The sequence below is a fragment of the Erigeron canadensis genome, chromosome 4, assembly GCF_010389155.1.
Source record: "Erigeron canadensis isolate Cc75 chromosome 4, C_canadensis_v1, whole genome shotgun sequence".
In the NCBI taxonomy this organism is placed as follows: domain Eukaryota; kingdom Viridiplantae; phylum Streptophyta; class Magnoliopsida; order Asterales; family Asteraceae; genus Erigeron; species Erigeron canadensis.
Window position 1 is genome coordinate 31,341,032 of NC_057764.1, and position 19,498 is coordinate 31,360,529.

General features: G+C 32.3%; 2 protein-coding genes across 2 annotated transcripts; both read left to right on the forward strand.

Moving 5' to 3' along the window:
- The first annotated feature begins 1,092 nt into the window (after nt 1-1,092).
- On the forward strand, nt 1,093-4,009 carry LOC122596248 (ninja-family protein AFP3-like). The gene is made up of 2 exons (XM_043768798.1): nt 1,093-1,984; nt 3,497-4,009. The coding sequence occupies exons 1-2, from the start codon at nt 1,396-1,398 to the stop codon at nt 3,892-3,894; spliced, it is 987 nt and encodes a 328-aa protein (XP_043624733.1). The 5' UTR covers nt 1,093-1,395; the 3' UTR covers nt 3,895-4,009.
- An 11,673-nt stretch (nt 4,010-15,682) lies between these two features.
- On the forward strand, nt 15,683-19,061 carry LOC122598013 (PLASMODESMATA CALLOSE-BINDING PROTEIN 4-like). The gene is made up of 4 exons (XM_043770617.1): nt 15,683-15,855; nt 16,550-16,792; nt 16,896-16,929; nt 18,524-19,061. Exons 1-4 carry the CDS (start codon nt 15,801-15,803, stop codon nt 18,846-18,848), a joined length of 657 nt encoding a protein of 218 aa, XP_043626552.1. The 5' UTR covers nt 15,683-15,800; the 3' UTR covers nt 18,849-19,061.
- The last annotated feature ends 437 nt before the right edge of the window (nt 19,062-19,498 follow it).

Below are 19,498 nucleotides of genomic sequence, written 5' to 3' on the forward strand. Positions count from 1 at the left end.
TTGTCCCCAACATTTTTTTAACTTTAAGTAATTAAAAATCCTAAAAATACCTCTGTCGCTTATTCATAATATCCTAGGAAAAATCCTAAACCGTTCAATTTTTTTTTCTTCAAATCTCAACCACTCATTTTTCTCTCTCTTTCACAAGTCATTTTATTCATTTATTTCATTCAAAATCTTTTATCTCAAAATCCGTACATTGATAAATTATAAAAATTATACGGGTGTTCTTAAAATTTCATGCACTTTCATTAGAGATGTCATTCAATATATTTTCAACGAATTTTTAAATCCGAGGGCGGAGCCCGTACGGCTAAGGCATTTGACTATCACACTGTATGACCTATCTCCTTCTATGACCTATCACCCTCTATGACCTATCACCCTCATCATTTCACCGTCGCAACGCGTGAATACTTTGTTTCGTTTCGTCTTGGGTGGAACTACATTGCTACAAGGGGTAGCCCGGACTACGGGTCCGCTAAATTCATGTAGTTAAAATTTTTCAAAAAATGATGTATTTTTTATTGGTGTTACGGGTAAAATAAATATGGGGTACCGGTCTTGTAACCAAATTAAAACTTTTGAAACATTTTTTTACCAATAAAACTTATAAAGATGTATATATATACAACTAAATGATAAAGAAAAACTTCAAATAAAAGCCAAAAATTCTTAAAATTCATTAAAAATAGCCAAAAGTTTGTTAAAAAAATGTTAAAATTCGTAACAATTTTGTCATTATCGTTGTTATGATCACTTTATGCCGATACAATGTTAGTGAAAATTTTTTTGTGCTACTGATCACTTCCGATTCTGGTTTTATCACTGCGTTTCGTTCTAATAAAGTTTACTTTATATTGTTTGACTATATACATTTCTGTTCCATGTACTTTGCAACGATTTTTAGTAATATGTTATATTGTGGTATGTATTTTCTTACTCGTATTTGTTTTTATAAAAGGTTATTACCTTTTTCTGGTTGTTATTTTTCCTAAGACAAACAACTAAACCTAAAGGACCAAAAGTGAAAAACATGTCTCATATCACCCACTCGTGTTTGTGTTTCCTTTCATCGATTCTCTTGTTTGATTTCTTTCCTGATTTTCTCCATTCCCCCCAATCATTCATTCATACACAGACCCATTTCTCCCCCACTGTTTTCGCCTATTAATTCTGTCTCTTATTTTTCAACTCAAAAAGATAAATCCAATTTTTTTAGCTCAAAATTAGTAAACAAAAAAAATATGCATACTACAAAATCCAAATCCAATTTCAATCCGGGTCACTTCAAATTGGGTCAAAATTTACTTCAATTCATTTCTCATAAGTTAATTCTATAAATAAAGATTTAATCTTTGGATTTTGGGTTTATTTATTCATTGAAAATTAAATATGGGTGAAGAAGAAAATACAAAAAAGAACAGCCGGTTTTCAGTAGATTTATTACAACGATTCGGATCCGGGTCTGGTGATCCGGGTCGGGTCGACCCGGAAGAAGAAGACCCGGAACTGAACCTTGGGTTATCATTGAACGGAAGGTTTGGTGTTGATAAGAGTAAGTTAACAAGATCATCATCAATTGCAGCTATTTTGCCTGTCGTCAAAAACGACGACGTTTTAGGCAATAACAATCCGGGTCGGGTTGCCGGGGCGGGTTATACCGGGTTGGTCAGGACGGCGTCGTTGCCAGTTGAGACAGAAGAAGAGTGGAGGAAAAGAAAGGAATTGCAAAGCTTGAGAAGGTTGGCGGCGAAACGACGTCGTTCGGAGAAACAAAAGAGTTTGAATAGAGTTGAAAGAGATGAGTATGTTGCAGCTATGGGTCGGGTCGGGTCGTCTGTTGGCCCGAATTTAGGATCCGGGAATTGGGATTTTGGGTGTGGTGGTGGTGCCACGTCGGATGGGGGGACACCGTCTGTTCCGGGATCTGTGGAATCACAAGCTTCAAGTGTGTCTGAATTTGAAAGTAGACATGTTCAAGGTAAGTATGATGATTTTCTTTTGTAGCATTTTGTTACTTTTTTAAAATTTATATTTCGATATATAGATAGATAATTAGATATATAGATGGATAACCAACCAACTTATTATTTGTCCTTTGACCCGTCCATTGCGAACATGAGAGAAGGTAAATCATGTTGCAATCCATGAGGTAGGATTTCAATAACTGACATCCACTTTTTGTGCTGCATTAGATTACTATTGAAGATTTATTGATATTGTTGTAGATATAGATACATATATTTTGAGATAACCCCATTGTTGTATGGGAGAAGGGAATACGAGGCTGTTAGACACCTAAGTTGGGTGAAAAACCCCTCACATATCTTTTTTTAAACCATAAAAATCATGGGGGCAAAACATTTATTCAAAATATTAATATATTGGTATGTGAGGGGTTTTTCACTCAAGTTGGGTGCATAACAGCCCCATACACCTAAGTTGTATTAAATATTGTTTAAAAAAACCATAAAAATCATGGGGGCAAAACATTTATTCAAAATATTAATATATTGGTATGTGAGGGGTTTTTCACTCAAGTTGGGTGCATAACAGCCCCATACACCTAAGTTGTATTAAATATTGTTTTTTGTTTGTATTTTTAGTGGAAAGGATTGGGTTAAAGTTTCAACACGATCCAAAATAAGTGTCATTTTGACAAATGCCATACAATTTTAGAATGTATAATTGTTGTATATTTATAAAGCCTATACATTCATGTTTCCGGCTTATGAGCTGATCAACTTGAGCTTAGGAGCTTAATTCTGCAAGAAGTTCATATTGATCAGTCTATAAGTTGGGAAATTATGAGTTTATTTAAAACGAAAATCCAGGGGATGTTTTGCCTAGATTTTCCTTTTTTGCACCATAAAATGATCGATACACCAAAATGCTGAAAAGTTAATGCTAACGGTACACGTATACAACATAATTCTGGTATATCCAATCATTTTTTTGTTTTTGGCCCTCTTAAGGAGCGCTCTAGGAAGTTTTGGAAGGATACTTACGAGTTGAATATACTGGTATTTGATGAGATGGTCTCCTGATTATGACTTGAATAACATTTGTAATAGACAAATAGGAAATAATGGCTTCATCCAAATATTAGGATTACTTCTTTTCAATGTTTCGATTTGACTTTGACTTTTCATGGCCAAAGCATGCAACTTTTGAGTTTATATCAACATTGAAGGTGTTCATTTGTGATTTGTTCGACAACTTTTCACTAGGAAGCTCTTCCAATTGAGGTCCAAATTCAAAAATTATATCTGAAGGGAAATATAAAGGATCTTATGGTTTGCGTTTTGACATTGATTATGCGATTGTAGTTACTTTTAGTGATAAGTAGTTTTAATGGTTGTGAAATACATCTTAGAAAATGTATCTCTAAGTTATCTGGTATATTGTGTGGAATGATGACATGTAGGATTTCATCAATGTCCTTATCTGCTGGCCACAAAGGCTTATCTTAGTGTTATCATTATTCTTTCAGGTACTAGCAGCGAAGGCGATGCTAGCCCAGCAAGTGTGCAATCAAGCCAAGAACGAAGCAATCAAGATGGCAGCAGTTCATCTAGGTCAAAAGTGGTTGACCATGCCGTCCGACCTTTAAGACCTAAGGCCGAAAATACACCCAATAACAAAGGGAAAGAGATACGATCCAATACAATGGACATGCCATGTGTCTTCACACAAGGAGACGGTCCTGGTGGCAGAAGAATCGAAGGGATCCTTTATAAATATGGAAAAGGTGAAGAAGTGAAAATAATGTGTGTTTGTCATGGGAGTTTTCTTACACCCGCTGAGTTTGTGAAGCATGCCGGTGGTACAGATGTTGACAATCCCTTGAAGCACATAGTTGTAAACCCCAACTCATCTTCTTACTTGTAATGGCGGTGTGTGTTTTGTCATCACCCCCTTTGAGAAAATTAAGCTAGGGGATAACTTAAAAGCCTAAACCCATCTAAGAGAGTTAGTATACATTATTTGCTTGGTTGTTTTTCTAGCACATTCTGTTCATTCTTTATGTGTTTTTTTTGGCAAGAGACTTGTGTCTATGAAGCTCTATGCTTTGTATCAAGTCTGGTTTAGATGCCAGTTTCTTTTATTTTGGTTTGGTCTTGATTAAAAACGTGGAGCCTGTGCGTTTATATACTTTGTTACGGTTCCAGATATACTGTTAAAACAGGGAGCTACAAGATCACACTATTTCGGCTGAATGAAGGTGAACTGATTTGTTGTGGTCAACGTTATTTTAATATTGTTGTCGAAATGAGGTGTTGATCAAAACCCGTATTCATCGACCAAATCGTGTCTGTTTGGTGCCAGGTTAACTAGGTTGGAATATAAAACATTGGCTTCTTGCTTTAACCAAAAATATATGAAGTTGAACAAAACTAGTTTTTACCAAAAACCACATTAATCTTTAGATTCCGGTTTATTTAGATAATGTACAACTGATTAGTGCCCTTTTAAACCATCTTTTACTATATGTTTTGAAAATGTAGTTGGACAGGTAGACTACCAACTACCAGTTTCCTATTATGACATAATTTAAATGTCACGTAACATAATGCCTGATTGTCTGTTGTTAGGAACACATGAGTTGATTTAGGAATCCAATATTGGCAGGTGGGAAATCTATTTTGCGACAAAATAAATAGACTATGCGCCACAAAACGTGCTGCTAAAAGGGGGCTTTGCATGAGTTTTTATTCAACTGTCGCTTTGGCATAAAATCCTTAGAATTATGCTTCTTTGAGGATCGGAGAGATTTTTAGTAGTAAGATTACTAATTACAAAATAGTGCGTGTAATTTCCATATTAATAAACCGACCGGGCGTATCCAGTCCAACTCACCGGTTGTTCCCATCAGGTACGAACATCACTTTCCTCGTCCGCCCACTGCTTGAGAACATCCTAAATCAATTAAAAAGATCTAGAAGAGTGCAAAGATCACATAAAAAAGATGGCAATCTACAGCTTTCTAAATCAGATAGATATTTTTTTTTTTTAAAAAAAAGCAGATAGATATAGATATCTTATGAAACCAACACTTTATTTGTTAAGTTTGATTAAAGATCCAGAGAGGTTAGAAAAGTAGCATCTTAGTTAACTGTGTTGAAATATTTCTAAGTGAAGAAAGGATAACGGCCAAACTATGTCAAGAATCGATGTTAAGAATAATGGCGAAGATATCATATACCAATTAACACCCTCTTTATCATGACTCGTTTTCGGCTGAATAAGGAAAGATGGTATTAGACATGTATCTGTTATTCTCATTCTTTATTATGTAAATGAAGGAATGATAATTTGTTTTATGGTTCCTAGTGATGAAACTCGTGAAATAAAAAAGATATATTACTATCTCCTACACGATTTACCTCCATTCTCCGTTTCTTGTTTTCAGGGTCCATCGCAGTCTTTGTCCAAAGCGGCCACAACAATCATATCATCATCAATCTGCCACTGCCATAGAACAAATTCGGGCTTTCTAAGTCAAGGGAAATAGTTGAAGCTTCAACTGCTTAGAAAAACACTAGCTAATGCTAAAGCTAGCAAATTCGACCCGTTGACTTATGGATGGGCATGGGCCAATTGAGGCAAGTTTTATCTCTAACGTGTCAAAGGGAAAAATCCAAACTATCTGATGGAAGAAAATGGGCCAAATGGTCGAAACTCTAGCCAAGTGTTTATAAATCATAAAACTCCTATATCATCTTATTCAAAAGAGCTAAAATGTTATTGGACATATAACTTATGTATTCAAACTTCACACATTAGTTGCTTATAAGAACTTCAAATTTTAGGAGAAAAGGTGTTCTAGGTCAATCCAACCCGACCTGGTCAGTTACCAAGTTTTGAACCATAGCAAAAACTGTACCTGTTTTGACCCATCACCAGAGCCACTCATTGTCCCACCACTAATTTTTGGCCTTGTAAGAACAGGATCTGCTAGCTCATGATGTTTATGCAGATATGTTTCCTCGATCAGCAGTCAGCAACAATGGCAAGGGCACGACCATGAGTGGAAGCAGGCAAAATGAGGTCTAAAACAACAGCCCCTGTATAAGCCAGTATTATGATCTTTTAAATCCAGCTTCTTTGGTGAAGCGCTCGTAGATCCACTTGCTTCAGTACTGCGCAACAAACATATCGGTTCATTATAAACATAAGATAAGAAAGTTAGAGATGGAAGAAAAGACCCACCAGCATTTTTTGTTCCTTTTCCCTAAACTTTTATAGATATTTAACGTATTAATATGATTTATATCCCTTTTATAGAGATGTAAATCTAACTTCCTGAATAAAAAGATTTAAGAGGTTGTAATTGTTTATTTTGACATGGTCACTTTCAGCGCGTTTCAGGCTAAAGAACGTTTTCATAGAAATTAATAGCAAGAAATGGTCTACAAATCTAAATGATTGGAAACTTACGAATGAGATGAACTAACTTTCTTCGGTTTGCAGTTTGAACAGCTCATTCTCGAACAGCAAGCCTTCCAAGATGACCACTTTAGCAGGTTACAGGAACCACATTTACAAAATGACCAAAAAAGTGTCTTTCTGCAACACAAAGTAAAGATATAAACTTACTTCACATGATCATATCTGCATACTACTTGGGTGTAAATATGTAAAATCACTTTAGAATTTGTGAATCTATTACAATATATAAACATGATGTCTCTTATTTTCTTGCACAATTGTAACGGTTGGAATGTGATTTTAAAAATTATTCATGTTCTGTCTGAATTTCATATTCTTGATGGTCTCCGCCAGCCATTCCACTTGGCACATTTAGTTCGATGCTGCATACAAAGTGGTTTTTTCAGCATCTTCACAGAATGATGATGAGTCTACAGAAAAAGAAAGTAAGTTTGTTCGACAAGTTCATGACTTCAAATACATTTAATTAAAGGGGTAACATATAGTATCACTTACTTTGGTTCATTTGAATTGTGACTGCTAAAAGGAGACGATTCCCAATGGTGACCTTGAGAAGACACTCCATCTGCAAGAAGTTCAACTTGAGATTTCCACCGAACAACTTTCTGGGGTTCATCTAAAGACGACACAGGGATATCTAATCTAGACAAGCTATCCACTTTTAGACTATCGACATCACTTTGTCTAGAATGTTCCATAGAACTCATCAATTCGTCAAACTGATATGTATCTGCAACCAATAAATGGACTTGGTCATGTGAGTAGCTACTGGTTATATGAATACTGAAAAGTGACTCGTTAGAAACAGAACTCCATTCTGTTGATGATGAACATCTGTTGGACAAATCTTCAGGTTTTTCCATAACTTGAAGGGGTGGAGATTGTATAGGTGACAGACTACGAAAAGTAGACTGGCGGGTGATCTCTGAAACTGGTGATGATATAGCATCAGAAGAACGACGGTTATGATACTCTGACTTAATAGAGGGTTCATCTATACCAGGTAATTGGTCATTACTATGATGACTAGGCGAAGCAGTAGGTGTGGCGGGCCTGTGAGCAAATCTGGATCCATTTCGTTTAAAATCTACTCAGCAGTAGTCTGATTTTGATTTAATATGTAGAAAAGGATATATTTTTATCATTTTATCAGCGTCTGCAGATCTTCCTTTTCCACACTAATGCTCAGGATCCACTCTAGAAACATAACAAGCTAAACTTAGTTTCACAATGTTCATCTCTATCTTTCTTGGAAAAACTACAGCATACAGTATGCATGATGATATCAAGGATACTGCATAAAATCTCATCTAGTGAGGAAAATTTTATAAAACCGACGTCGTGACGTCTACAAGAATAACCTTTTGTTGTGTTATAATTGATCTTATTGCTTTGCGGAAAGTGGAAAGCTTGGAAAGTCTGAATCTACTCTTATCGACAGTCCAAATGGCGAACTTTCAATCAACCCTCAAACATCACTGATTCACTTCTATGCAATTAAAATTTTGCTGAACATTTGCATAATCTTTCTTCTCTATAAGTTTTGAACAATAAATACAACTCTGGGTTTTTCCTATTAATCTCATATCTCCAAAAGGTACATTTTCTAATCAGTATTTGTTCTTTGTCCCGATAGACGTATACTAGGATAAACTCCAACCAAATCTCTTTTCGCCGAAAGGTAAAGACTGAAGAATCACACACCTATCGTATACGGTCACATGCAGTATATACTCAGACCCACAACATTTTGGTTATCTATTTCTTCTTAGGTCACCTCAATAAGCCATAGGCACTTTCTTTTAGCAAATAGTACTAAAGGAATACAATCGTATTGCATTTCAAAAAAAAAAAAAAGTTTCAAACAAACAAAGCTTTACACTGCTTATATGTAACTTTAAATGTGACTTAATTTGAACACCACATAAATTACATGGCAATTAGCACAACACATTGGATAAAATATTATGTTCTAGCTGGTAACATGTGGTGTGCTAAATAATTATGTAACGTAGAAAAAATGAGTAATTTGAGTGTAATAAAAATATTCCATGACTGAATTATTTCATCACTCTTACACATTTTTTTAAGGAAAATATATAAAACCTAAATTTCGTCTAATGTAAAATACGTAAAGAACAAAATATACATGCGAAAAAGTTATGTTCCAAAAATTATAATAAAGTAAAGTAAGTAGAAAATTACTGAGAAAATAAATGATAGATAATTAATTAATTTTGGGGTTTTAGGATTTAATTTACAAAAAAAATTATAGAAAGAAATAAAGAAGAGAAAGATTGGTCAAAAGGCATTACGATAATTTCGTGTAATTTAGTTTTAATCTTTTGATTTTTGAATAACTAGGAGTATCTACTCACATATTATTGAAGAAATTTTTTGCAAACCCTAAAAGGTATTAGAAGTTAATTATAAAATAATGTCTTAATTCACTGCCGAAACAAATAGTCAATTACTTGCTTTTCTTCTCACATAACAACAAAGATTTTAAAAAAATTTCTATTATTTAATCACATGAAGAATATTGATAATTGATTTATAATGTGAAATGCAGGGGATGTCTGTTTATTAAAGTAGATATTATCTTCTCTAAAAATAATAAGATGTAACAATAATACAAGGGGAAATCAAATATGGTTGCAGCAAAGAAAAATTTTAAAAAATATTTACACTTTAACCCTTTTAGTTTATTAATAATACAAAGTCTCCCTCCTAATTTTTACATGAATCGCGGTCAACATCCTTGCATCCCTGCACTCCTGCAGTCAAAAACGGAGATGTTTAGCTCATAATATTTGACGGCTTATTATAAGTCACACACATACATACATAACATGTAAAAATAATAAAATTAACAAAGAATATAATAGGTTTTTTTTACATACAATATAACGTGTAACAATAATAAAATTAGTGTCTAGCGGTAGCCTAAAGATTCCGCGCGGCTTGATTGACCCGTTCGACGGTTATTTTTTTGTCAATAGGTCAATCCATACGTAATATATTTGAGTACTTTTGTTACTCGATCTTAAAAAAAATTATTAAGTTCTAAATATTTTTTTTCTATACATCAAAATAGCTTTTGTTTCAAATATAAGCTTCATTCAAGTTATCACACTGTTGTGGTTCATATAGTATAATAACCAAATGAGATACGTGTTAATTAATGGGGAGTTTTATTAAAGTTAATACCATTTAACTATAAATTATCCACAAGAATTTATATTTAGGGAAATGTTAAATACAACCCTAAGGGCTGTATTTAATGTACATAAAAAAACTTGTACTTTTCATATTAAAAGTCCGCCCCCTGATTTTCATGGTAAATGTACAAACAATTTATGCACTTTAAACACAGCCCTAAGGGCTATATTTAACAAACCCCTTATATTTATATAACAATAAATAAATATACACCGTGTAGTAAAATACATAATTTGTTGTAGGTATATGGTTATATAGTGTTGTGGACATATCATTATTTTTGATATGGTTGTTCTTAAATTTATATTTGACATTGATGTAATCTATATCTATATATGAAAATAAGATTGATTCACGTTCTACAAATAATAAAAAGAAAGTACGGCTGTTCATTAAATTCTGAGGAGTCACATGCATATAGTTATGATATAGAGATAATCACTCGATCTTATCTCTACTTCATTATAAAATATTTGTTTCTTCCAAATTTTCAATGCATAATATATAATACATACATATACATCTCAACCACTCATTTTTCTCATTCTTCAAATCTCAACCACTTATTTTTCTTTCTCCTCCATAAATTATTTTCCAATTCATTCAAAATATTTTATCTCAAAAACCGTACATCGATAAATTATAAAAATTATATGGGTATTATTAAAATTTTTTGCTCTTTCGTTAGAGATGTCATTCGATATACTTTCGACGAATTTTTAAATCCGTAGACAGAGCCCGTACGGCTAAAACATTTGTTTATTACACTATATAACATATCACCTCTTATGACTTATTACACTTGATGATCTATCACCCTACTATCTTAACAACGCGCGGATACTATGTCTCGTATGATATAAGTGTGTGGACCTCAAAATTTTTCCGATGGATCTATCTCTAGAAGTTGAATTACATTATAACCTGTGTGTCGACCTATATATAGCACCAAACAAAACATGTATAGTATTAGTAACATGATGCTCGATTTAAAGCTATGGATGTGATAGAGAAAGGGCCCACTCAAAGCGTATAAGTTCATGATTTCTTGCATTAATCATATATTTTGTTTTCTTCTTTTTCACATATAGTTGCCTTCAAGAAATCTGTTGGAAAATCATATATTATTTTAATAAATAACTTAATAATTTCTTTTAAAACTTTAATATATAACAAGTGTGATCAACTTTTTTTTTTTTTCTTCCTAATCTTATCTTTTAATTTTATCAAGTGTCATGATTAAGATGATTTTTAAGATAGTTAATATAATTAAAAGAATTTATCATTTTTCAATCTTTTTGCTTCATATCATGTGCTTATGTGGATGTACGAATAGTCGTGTATATATATATATACAAAAAGATTTTGAGTTACATTGTGTATCATATAATGAGCCATTATGAACCCAACTTTATACATTGAACATGAAAGGATGATAAATAATATTGTGGTTGTTGAGAGGAGGAAGAAATCAATAGATACTTTTTGATTATTCAACTTAAAGTACTTGTTATGCTAATTATATATATAGTGAATTAAATTATTGGAAAAGTGTATGCCTTTAGCGTAAAAATTAGGTTTTCTTTTGATTAAAATTTTTTACACAAGCAGTACATCATTTATAACTTATGAAAAAGACAGAATTGTAAAAACCATTTTAGGTTATACTACCGTAACAACGATACAGTCGATATTTACGGAGTATACAAAAGATAAAATGTAGACGATATATCTTACCTCAAGGTCATAGATTGTTAATAAAACTTCCATCAGAATTATTAAAGAGAAATGTAAATGGCATGCATGTATTAGTGTGTATAATATGGGTGTTTTTGATATAAAAGATCGAAAAAATTAGCACAATGATCAAATTTGAGGGCCAGTGTCCAGATATGGACATCTATAAAAAAATTTATCAAAATGGCCAAAAGTTTCTTACCACCTAAACATGTTAGTAAGAAATAACTCAAGCTAATCAAATGATGCCAAGTATGTTTTGGTGGGCTCCATATGTGTGATAAATCATGTTTATTTTTTAACAGAGCATAATAAAAAATATGGAGATGTAAGGTGTTAGGTCTATATTCTTGCAGCAGAGCAATAACATCGTATTTGCTAACAAAATCTCAAAACCTCCCTTAATTGGTTAAGTATGACACAAACATTATGGGTAAGGATTCTCTCAAGTTGATACCACAACTTGAATTAAGTTAGAAAGATCTTGGCCCTTAGATGAAAATCAAAGACCAAAATTCAAAGATGATCTTTTAATCATAGCCCATAATTTTCATCTAAGGGCTAAGATTTTCCCAACTTGACCCCTCAAGTTAAAAATAACTTGAGGGAATCTCCACCCAAACAGTATTTGGCATAACTGTACGTATATATAGTTATCAATTAAGTAAGACACAAAAATTATTTGGCATATAACTGTACGTATATATAGTTATCAATCAATATTAATTATTGGGATTATTACTTGTGAATGTAACTAACTATGACAAAATGTCTATGTTATATAAAGATCTTGTAAAATGTTTATGTTATGTAATGAACTTTCAAATCTTAGTTATTGAATATAACAGGGTATATGTGGCAACCATGTAAGCTGCCACGTGTAACTTTTTTTATTGGTCAGGTACATTCAATAAACGAGATTTGAAAGTTGATTACATAACATAGACATTTTACAAGATCTTTACATAACATAGACATTTTGTCATAGTTAGTTACATTCATAGGTAATATTCCCTTAATTATTTTATCGTCAATTGTACTTAATTAGATGAATGTAGTTTTTTTTTAATTCAATTTTCCTCGTGTATTATTTCATATTTAAATAATTAATTAAGCATTATTTCGTAACATTTGAAGATGCCAAGATCACCATTAGCTCAACAAAAGAAAATGAATGATTGTTGCAACGATATAACTAAAGAAAAGAGCGCTAGACATCTCAACTATGGAGTGATAGCATAGATCGTCTTGATATGACATGTTTATAGGATGGGATGTGAGACATAAGAGGGGTGGGAGTGGTTGCGGTGAACACGTCGGGGAATCCCGACCCCGTGTGGGCACACCGCTGTCGGTGGCTGGGGTGGAGAAAATGGGGAGGATTTTGGGTTTACTACACTGAGGAAAGAAAAAAAGAGACATTGCAGGTGGGCCAGCACGCATGAGAGAGGGGCGAGTGGTTGTGTGACACGTGGGCGAGTGGTTGCTGCTGCCGTCGAACATATGAAGAAGAAGATGGTTTTGGTTTTGTTTTTTCTTTTCTTTTTATAATTAGATAAGAATATTCAATTTAAACCCTTTAAAATATCATAATATTTGAAGATGGTATATAACTTTTAAGACTTCTATAGTATTTTAAGTTAGGATTTTTTAAGTATGATGTATGGTTTTTTTAATATAACAAAATGTTATTTATTAAATTTTATAAAGTTTGTTATTTTGTAGAGTAAAAATAAATGAAGATAAAAAAACTAATGTGGAAATTGGGGTTGGAGTGAGTAGCGTCACCATTTTGGGGTGATTTGGGGTGAATTAAGAAAGTTTGAAGTGAAAGATTTTTATTAAAATATGGTGATATGAAAATTCAGAAAAGATTGGAGAACTGATAACCACTGCCACCCCATTAACCATGACATCCTTAATGGTTATATGTGTTCAAGATATGTTACTGTGTCACATTGATGTTTCTCTCATTTTGAAAACCATATTTCACTTGGAGAACATGTGCTACATGTTGTCATTTTCTCCATTTGATTTTTTTTGTGTGATGATTCACAACTAATTTTGTATTAATTTTGTATATTGTAGTATATTTAGCTAATATTTACGAACCTAATCTAGGTTACTTTTCGTGTTCTTTTCCTTTCATAAAGATATAGCTTATTTATGAAAACAAACTATGAACAATTATCTAATGTTTAGATTTTTTGGATGAAAAACATAGGAGCCCATCAAAAATTACTTTTGGCATCATTTGATTGGCTAATTATGTTTCTTACTAACATAGTTAGGTAGTAAAAAACTTCTGACTATTGTGATAATCTTTTGAATAAGTGTCCATATTTGGACATAAACCCTCATATTTGACTATTGAGATAAGTGTCACCATAAGAAAGGAGAAATATAGATTTAATTCATTTTTGGTCCCTATAGTATTATATTTTTCGCAAGAATGTTCTAAACTTTGATAGGTCATATTTTGGTCCCCAAAAAATAACTTTTTCTTATCGTTGGTCCAAATTGACAAACATGGACTAATCTTGCAACCAAGATAAGTACACATTTTTGGTTTCGTTTGATCGAGGGATCACTATTTTGTGAAAACAAGGAGGGTTAAAATTTTTATTTAGTAGCATTGATATGTTATGCAGACATATTTTATAAGGTTTATATGTTTATAGGTTTAAACTTTCTTATGATTTGTTTTGTTGATGAATTAAAGTTCAAACAAATAATTAATCTTTGAAATAGTTAACATGGTTTTTAAACTTCCAAATGTTTATTAGATATAGTATAGTTTGGTTGTATATTTATAGCTAAGGGGGAGAGAGTGTATTGTATAAAGGGATCAACGCTGATCACAAAAGTCGGTAACATCATTGTCACTTATTTGGTAAAGAAAATACAGGTACTAAGAGTTCTCTCACAATTAACCAACAGACATCATCTGGCTGGATAATAAGAATGTAAGAATGTTAATATAGTTTGAAGTAAAATTAAAATTTTTAATTTTTTTTAAAAGTTCATAAATATATGATACGAGTATATGAGATGTTAACAATGTAATAGTGTGGGATTTAATTTTTGTTTGATAAATGGAAAGGTAGCCAAAAATGATTTTCTTCAAAAGTAATATGAAAATTGAAAAGTGGGGGTTGTGCTTGGCTTTGGTTAAGCTAACTAGCTTGAGTTAACTTGTATCATAGAGCTGAGTTTAAAGACGTTATGATCCTGCCACATTTTTATCCTTTATGTCTTTTGTCACACAGATGAGTTAAAATTGTACTATATTACTAATATTTTATGTATATTTCAATTCAGTTAAGTTTATTACTCTTATTTTCGTTTAACGATATATCAAAATGCTACAAATAAATAAAATAAAGTTTAAGCTTTAAATAATAAAGTAAGTTTTGTTTTGTGTACATTTTACAGTTTTTATTCATTTATGTGTAGATATTTTAAACTTTATTTAAATTTCTAATATTTATTTCTTTTTGTTTTTTTTACCGAAAGCATTTCCATTTTACTAATGCTTTTTTTTTCCCTTCAACATCCTTCACATTTTTCACTTTTCTTTTACAAATTAATATAACTATTAATTATGGAAAGCGATATTATTACCTACATTATTAACTTATACGGTATATATTAAAAGCTATATAAAATGATAAATGAATCAAACCGCGGTACTAAAATCACCGCTCATTACTTACTTATATGTTTTCAAAGAAACATGTAAAATTATCATTAAAGTGGCTTAATATCAAATGTATCATTTCTTCCCAAGGTGTCTTTAGTTTGAAACTTTTTACGTAAACATTTTAGAGGTAAGATGTGTTGATACAAATTGTTTAAAATGCTTAAAGTAATATTTTAGTAGGATCTATTACATATTTACATCTGAAAAAATACTCGTCATCTCCGTATAATCATAGGAAGAAAATTTTGTGCCACCTGTTTATCGTTTAATGATACAAAATAAAGTGTGAAGCACCTACTGAATTGTAACACGTACACATTGTAAATACTTTAAATAGTATTTTAAAAACATCAAATATCGTCATTCTAACTTTTTAAATTTAATATAGATATATTTTTACCAATAAGTAGCAACAAAACTATGATTCCATTACTCCAAAACCCCATAAAAAAGGTGGCACCGAATGGTCTGTCACCCCCACTCACACTAGCACTCATTCACTCACCACCGTCATTGTCGTATTATTGTCTCTTGTCTATAAATCTTGGTTCACCCCTTCCCATTTCTCTTTGCTTTTTCTTTCACATTTTTATATCTATCTATCTATATTCCATCACACCTTTTTAATTTTCAAAAAAGAAATATCAATCATACACTTTGCTTTACCATTTTGGCTTTAATCATGAATGTTCTTGCTCTTCCTATGTTGGTTTTCTTGGCCATGGCTGGTTATTCAAGTAAGATTTCTCTTATATTTTACTTTCACTTAATTAGTTTCCTTTTGTAGTTAAATATAATGTTTTCTAGTTACTCTTTAGCTATGACAAAAATCACCTAAAAAAGAAGTTTTTTAGTCTTGTTTAGGATAAAAAAAATTTAGAGATTTTTTAACTAGCTGGTATCACATTTTGGCTACATTCATGTTTGCTTTTGTTATTTTATGGTGATTTATAAGTGCAGATTTTTCATTGATCTCATATGTATCTAGTTTTTTACTTTTGTTGTTGTCTTCAACATAGATCTATTTATTTTTAGTAATTTTCAAATGTGTCTTATGTATTTATAGAAGTGCTTAACTGGGTCTAAGTTTTTTGCAAATCCTCAAATGGCTCACTTTATTTTCACAAGTTCTCAAATGGGTTTCTGTTATATTTTCAGTTTATCAAATGGGTCATATAATTTTTGCAAGTTCTCAAATGGGTCTTTGTTATATTTTTAATCTATCAAATGGGTCACTTACACATTACTAGTTACTCAAATGGGTCATTATATTTTTACAAATTCTCAAATGGGTCTAAATATCTTTGCAAATCCTTAAAAGGGTTTATGTAATCTTTCTTGTTCTCAAATGGGTTCCTTTTAGATTTTGCTTTTAACATTTAAATTAACATTTTTTTTTTATATATATATATTTTCTTGGAAAAAAACCAGGTGCAGCATACTGTGTATGCAACAATGGAGTAAGTGAGACTGCTATGCAATCAAACATAGATTATGCTTGTGGAGCTGGAGCTGATTGTCGTCAGATTAATCCAAGTGGTCCTTGTTATAACCCCAACACTTTAAAAGATCATTGCAATTTTGCTGTTAACAGTTATTACCAGAAAAAAGGCCAAACTGCTATGGCCTGTTCTTTCTCCGGCACAGCCACTGTCACTTCATCACCTCCATCTGGTAATTCACAATTTTACCCTTTTTCAAAGTTTCCATTTTTATGCCTTTTCTGTTAAAATCTTAAATTTTTTTGTATACTTACTTTATGGTTTGATCTTAATAGGGGCATCTTCTGCTTGTTTTTCTGGATCTGCAAGGTATGTTTTTTTATCTTACTAGATCTTGTGGGTTTTTTTTATACCCATATTGGCATTTTCATATGAAGTGGAATATTTATTTAGTGATAGGAACATGAATTGTAAAACTGGAGGTCATGAGTTCAAATCTCAGACCCGCGTTTTTTTAGTTGTAGTGTTTAATGACTTGCTCTGATACCAATTGTAAATTGTAGATTTAAGCTTAATTAATGGATGTGTGATGGATCTAGATATAGTGTGTTTGTGTGTGTATTGAGAGAAAATTGGTAAATTGGATTTTATTATATGAAAGCATTAGTAACAAAATGGGGGTGGAAGGGGATATTTATACATAAGTCTAATTAACACTAAGCCCCTTTCACTAATGGAAATTTACAATTAAACACCATAATTTATATAGCTAACACATTCTCATGTTGGCCTTGAGACCGGTTAGTGAAAGATCGATAATGAGTTGGTCATCCATGAGTTATTCTTTTCACATTTTAGATTTTAGGTTCCTTGTATTTGTTTTTATAAAGTAGTTGAGGGAATATGATACTACCTTTTGAATGGTTGAATGCAAGAAAGGGGAAGGGGAGGAAGTGATTCCAAAGGCTCAGTTCTTGGTTTGCTTTCTTTTTAGTATCATTGTAGAGGACCACTTTGATTTGAATGTGAGTTATTAGGGTATATCAACGTGGGTCGTCTTAAGTAATTTGATGTAACCGGCTATTCGGTAATGTCGGTAGATCTTTGAAGGATTGTAATAGGGGGGTTCATATAAGATTTGTCTTTAACAATCGAAGAGTCATGTATCATCATATAAGATTTGTCTTTAACATTCGAAGAGTCGTGTATCATCTTTCCAATAGTTCCTACTATCCTACATACATACATACATATAAACCATATGGGTTAACAATGTCATACCTTAATTTTGGGACAACAAGCACTTGCAAAAAAATAGTCATTACTTTTACATATCAAATGACTTTTGCTTTTTCCACATTTGACTCGAGCAATTAGTTTTAAGTTACATGAACTCGTACACTTTTTATTGAGGCCTTTATGAGTCATTAAACGTGTAACATGTTAGGTGTATGATCAAAAAGTGTAATTAACCACCACGTTGATATACATGTAATCTGATGAGTCCATTTTAGTACAATCATGTCATGACTCTTTTTAAGTGGAATTGTGATGTGGTGTTAGTTATTTTTGACCCTTAGGTATGTTGAGTCACTTTGTGCTTTTTTATTTCTATAGCTACCATTATTAGTTATTACCACAAAATTATGCAGTACTGATGATTAAACTTATTTAAAGTCCCGAATACTGCATATGAAAGTTGTAAAACTTTTGTCATCAGCTAGTTAACGTATATCTGGTAATTTACCTAACATAATCAAGCATTAAATTCATGTACTGATTCCATATACACCGAAAAGGAAGGAAATCCATTCATGACTTCTATGGTCAAATAATCAAAATTGATTCAAATCTTGAAAAACGCTGCAATTTTGTGTCCACATTGATTTGGAAGCCAAAGAGTTGTATACTTGTGGTATTTTAGTTATTTGATTAAAAGTTTTTCTTTTCATTAACTTTGCAGTACTTCAACTACTCCAACAAACCCAACCATAGCACCGCCTGGGTCTGGAACCGGAACCGGAACCGGAACTGGAACCGGGACAGGAACCGGAACTGGAACAGGCACTGGAACCGGCACCAGTACAGGCACGGGTACTGGCACAAGCACAGGCACCGCTACAGGGACCGGAATCAACAATAGCCCGTCATCCTTTGGTGGACTAGCCCCGTCGGGAACAGCAGGCATGAATGACAGCTCGACTGCTGTGACTATCCAGCTAACTACAAGCACGATCGTGCTACTTACCTTTTTAGCAATGGGCCTTGTATGGCCAAGGCTGATCTAAGGTCGTAATGTTATTATGATGTGATGTGTAACAGATTTCGCCACGGTTTTGGATGTAATCTTAAAAGCATGTATTAGTAGTTGTATTTGTCTACTTGATGGATTTCATAGGAGTAGATTTTGCCTTTTTGTATATCTAAGAGTCAACTATTATTCTTCACTACTTGTAATTTCATCATCATCATCATCAGTAGCAGTTTATTTGTTTGAATGATTCTATTCTACAACAATCCCTTCAATGGGCGTAAATGGTAGTGATATTTTGATGTGATATTAATATATTATCATGGATGGACAAACGATCATATCACTATTAACATGGTCGAGACATAAGTTTACAAATACTTTTTACAAGATACTATTGAATTAAGACTAACTTAAACAGTTCCAAATATTTTGATGGTTTTATTTCTAAGTGTATGAGACTAAAATTTTGTTGAATGTTCTATATTATTATTATTATTCAGTTTGATTTTAATAGACGAATTAGTGTCTATTTAAACTTTAACATGATAATAATATAACAGAACCTAATGCTGTTTTGCTCTAAAAACACATATTTTCGGTATCAACGTTAATATTTTATATTGATCTAAAGGTAACAAGTGGAAAGAAAAAAACTAAAGTAAATTATTTGAGTTTAGAGAACGA

Coding starts and splice junctions, on each gene's coding strand:
- LOC122596248 (XM_043768798.1), top strand. CDS start 1,396: ATGGGTGAAGAAGAAAATACAAAAAAGAACAGCCGGTTTTCAGTAGAT. Junction 1,985..3,496: donor TGAAAGTAGACATGTTCAAG/GTAAGTATGATG, acceptor TTATTCTTTCAG/GTACTAGCAGCGAAGGCGAT.
- LOC122598013 (XM_043770617.1), top strand. CDS start 15,801: ATGAATGTTCTTGCTCTTCCTATGTTGGTTTTCTTGGCCATGGCTGGT. Junction 15,856..16,549: donor GGCCATGGCTGGTTATTCAA/GTAAGATTTCTC, acceptor GAAAAAAACCAG/GTGCAGCATACTGTGTATGC. Junction 16,930..18,523: donor TGTTTTTCTGGATCTGCAAG/GTATGTTTTTTT, acceptor TTAACTTTGCAG/TACTTCAACTACTCCAACAA.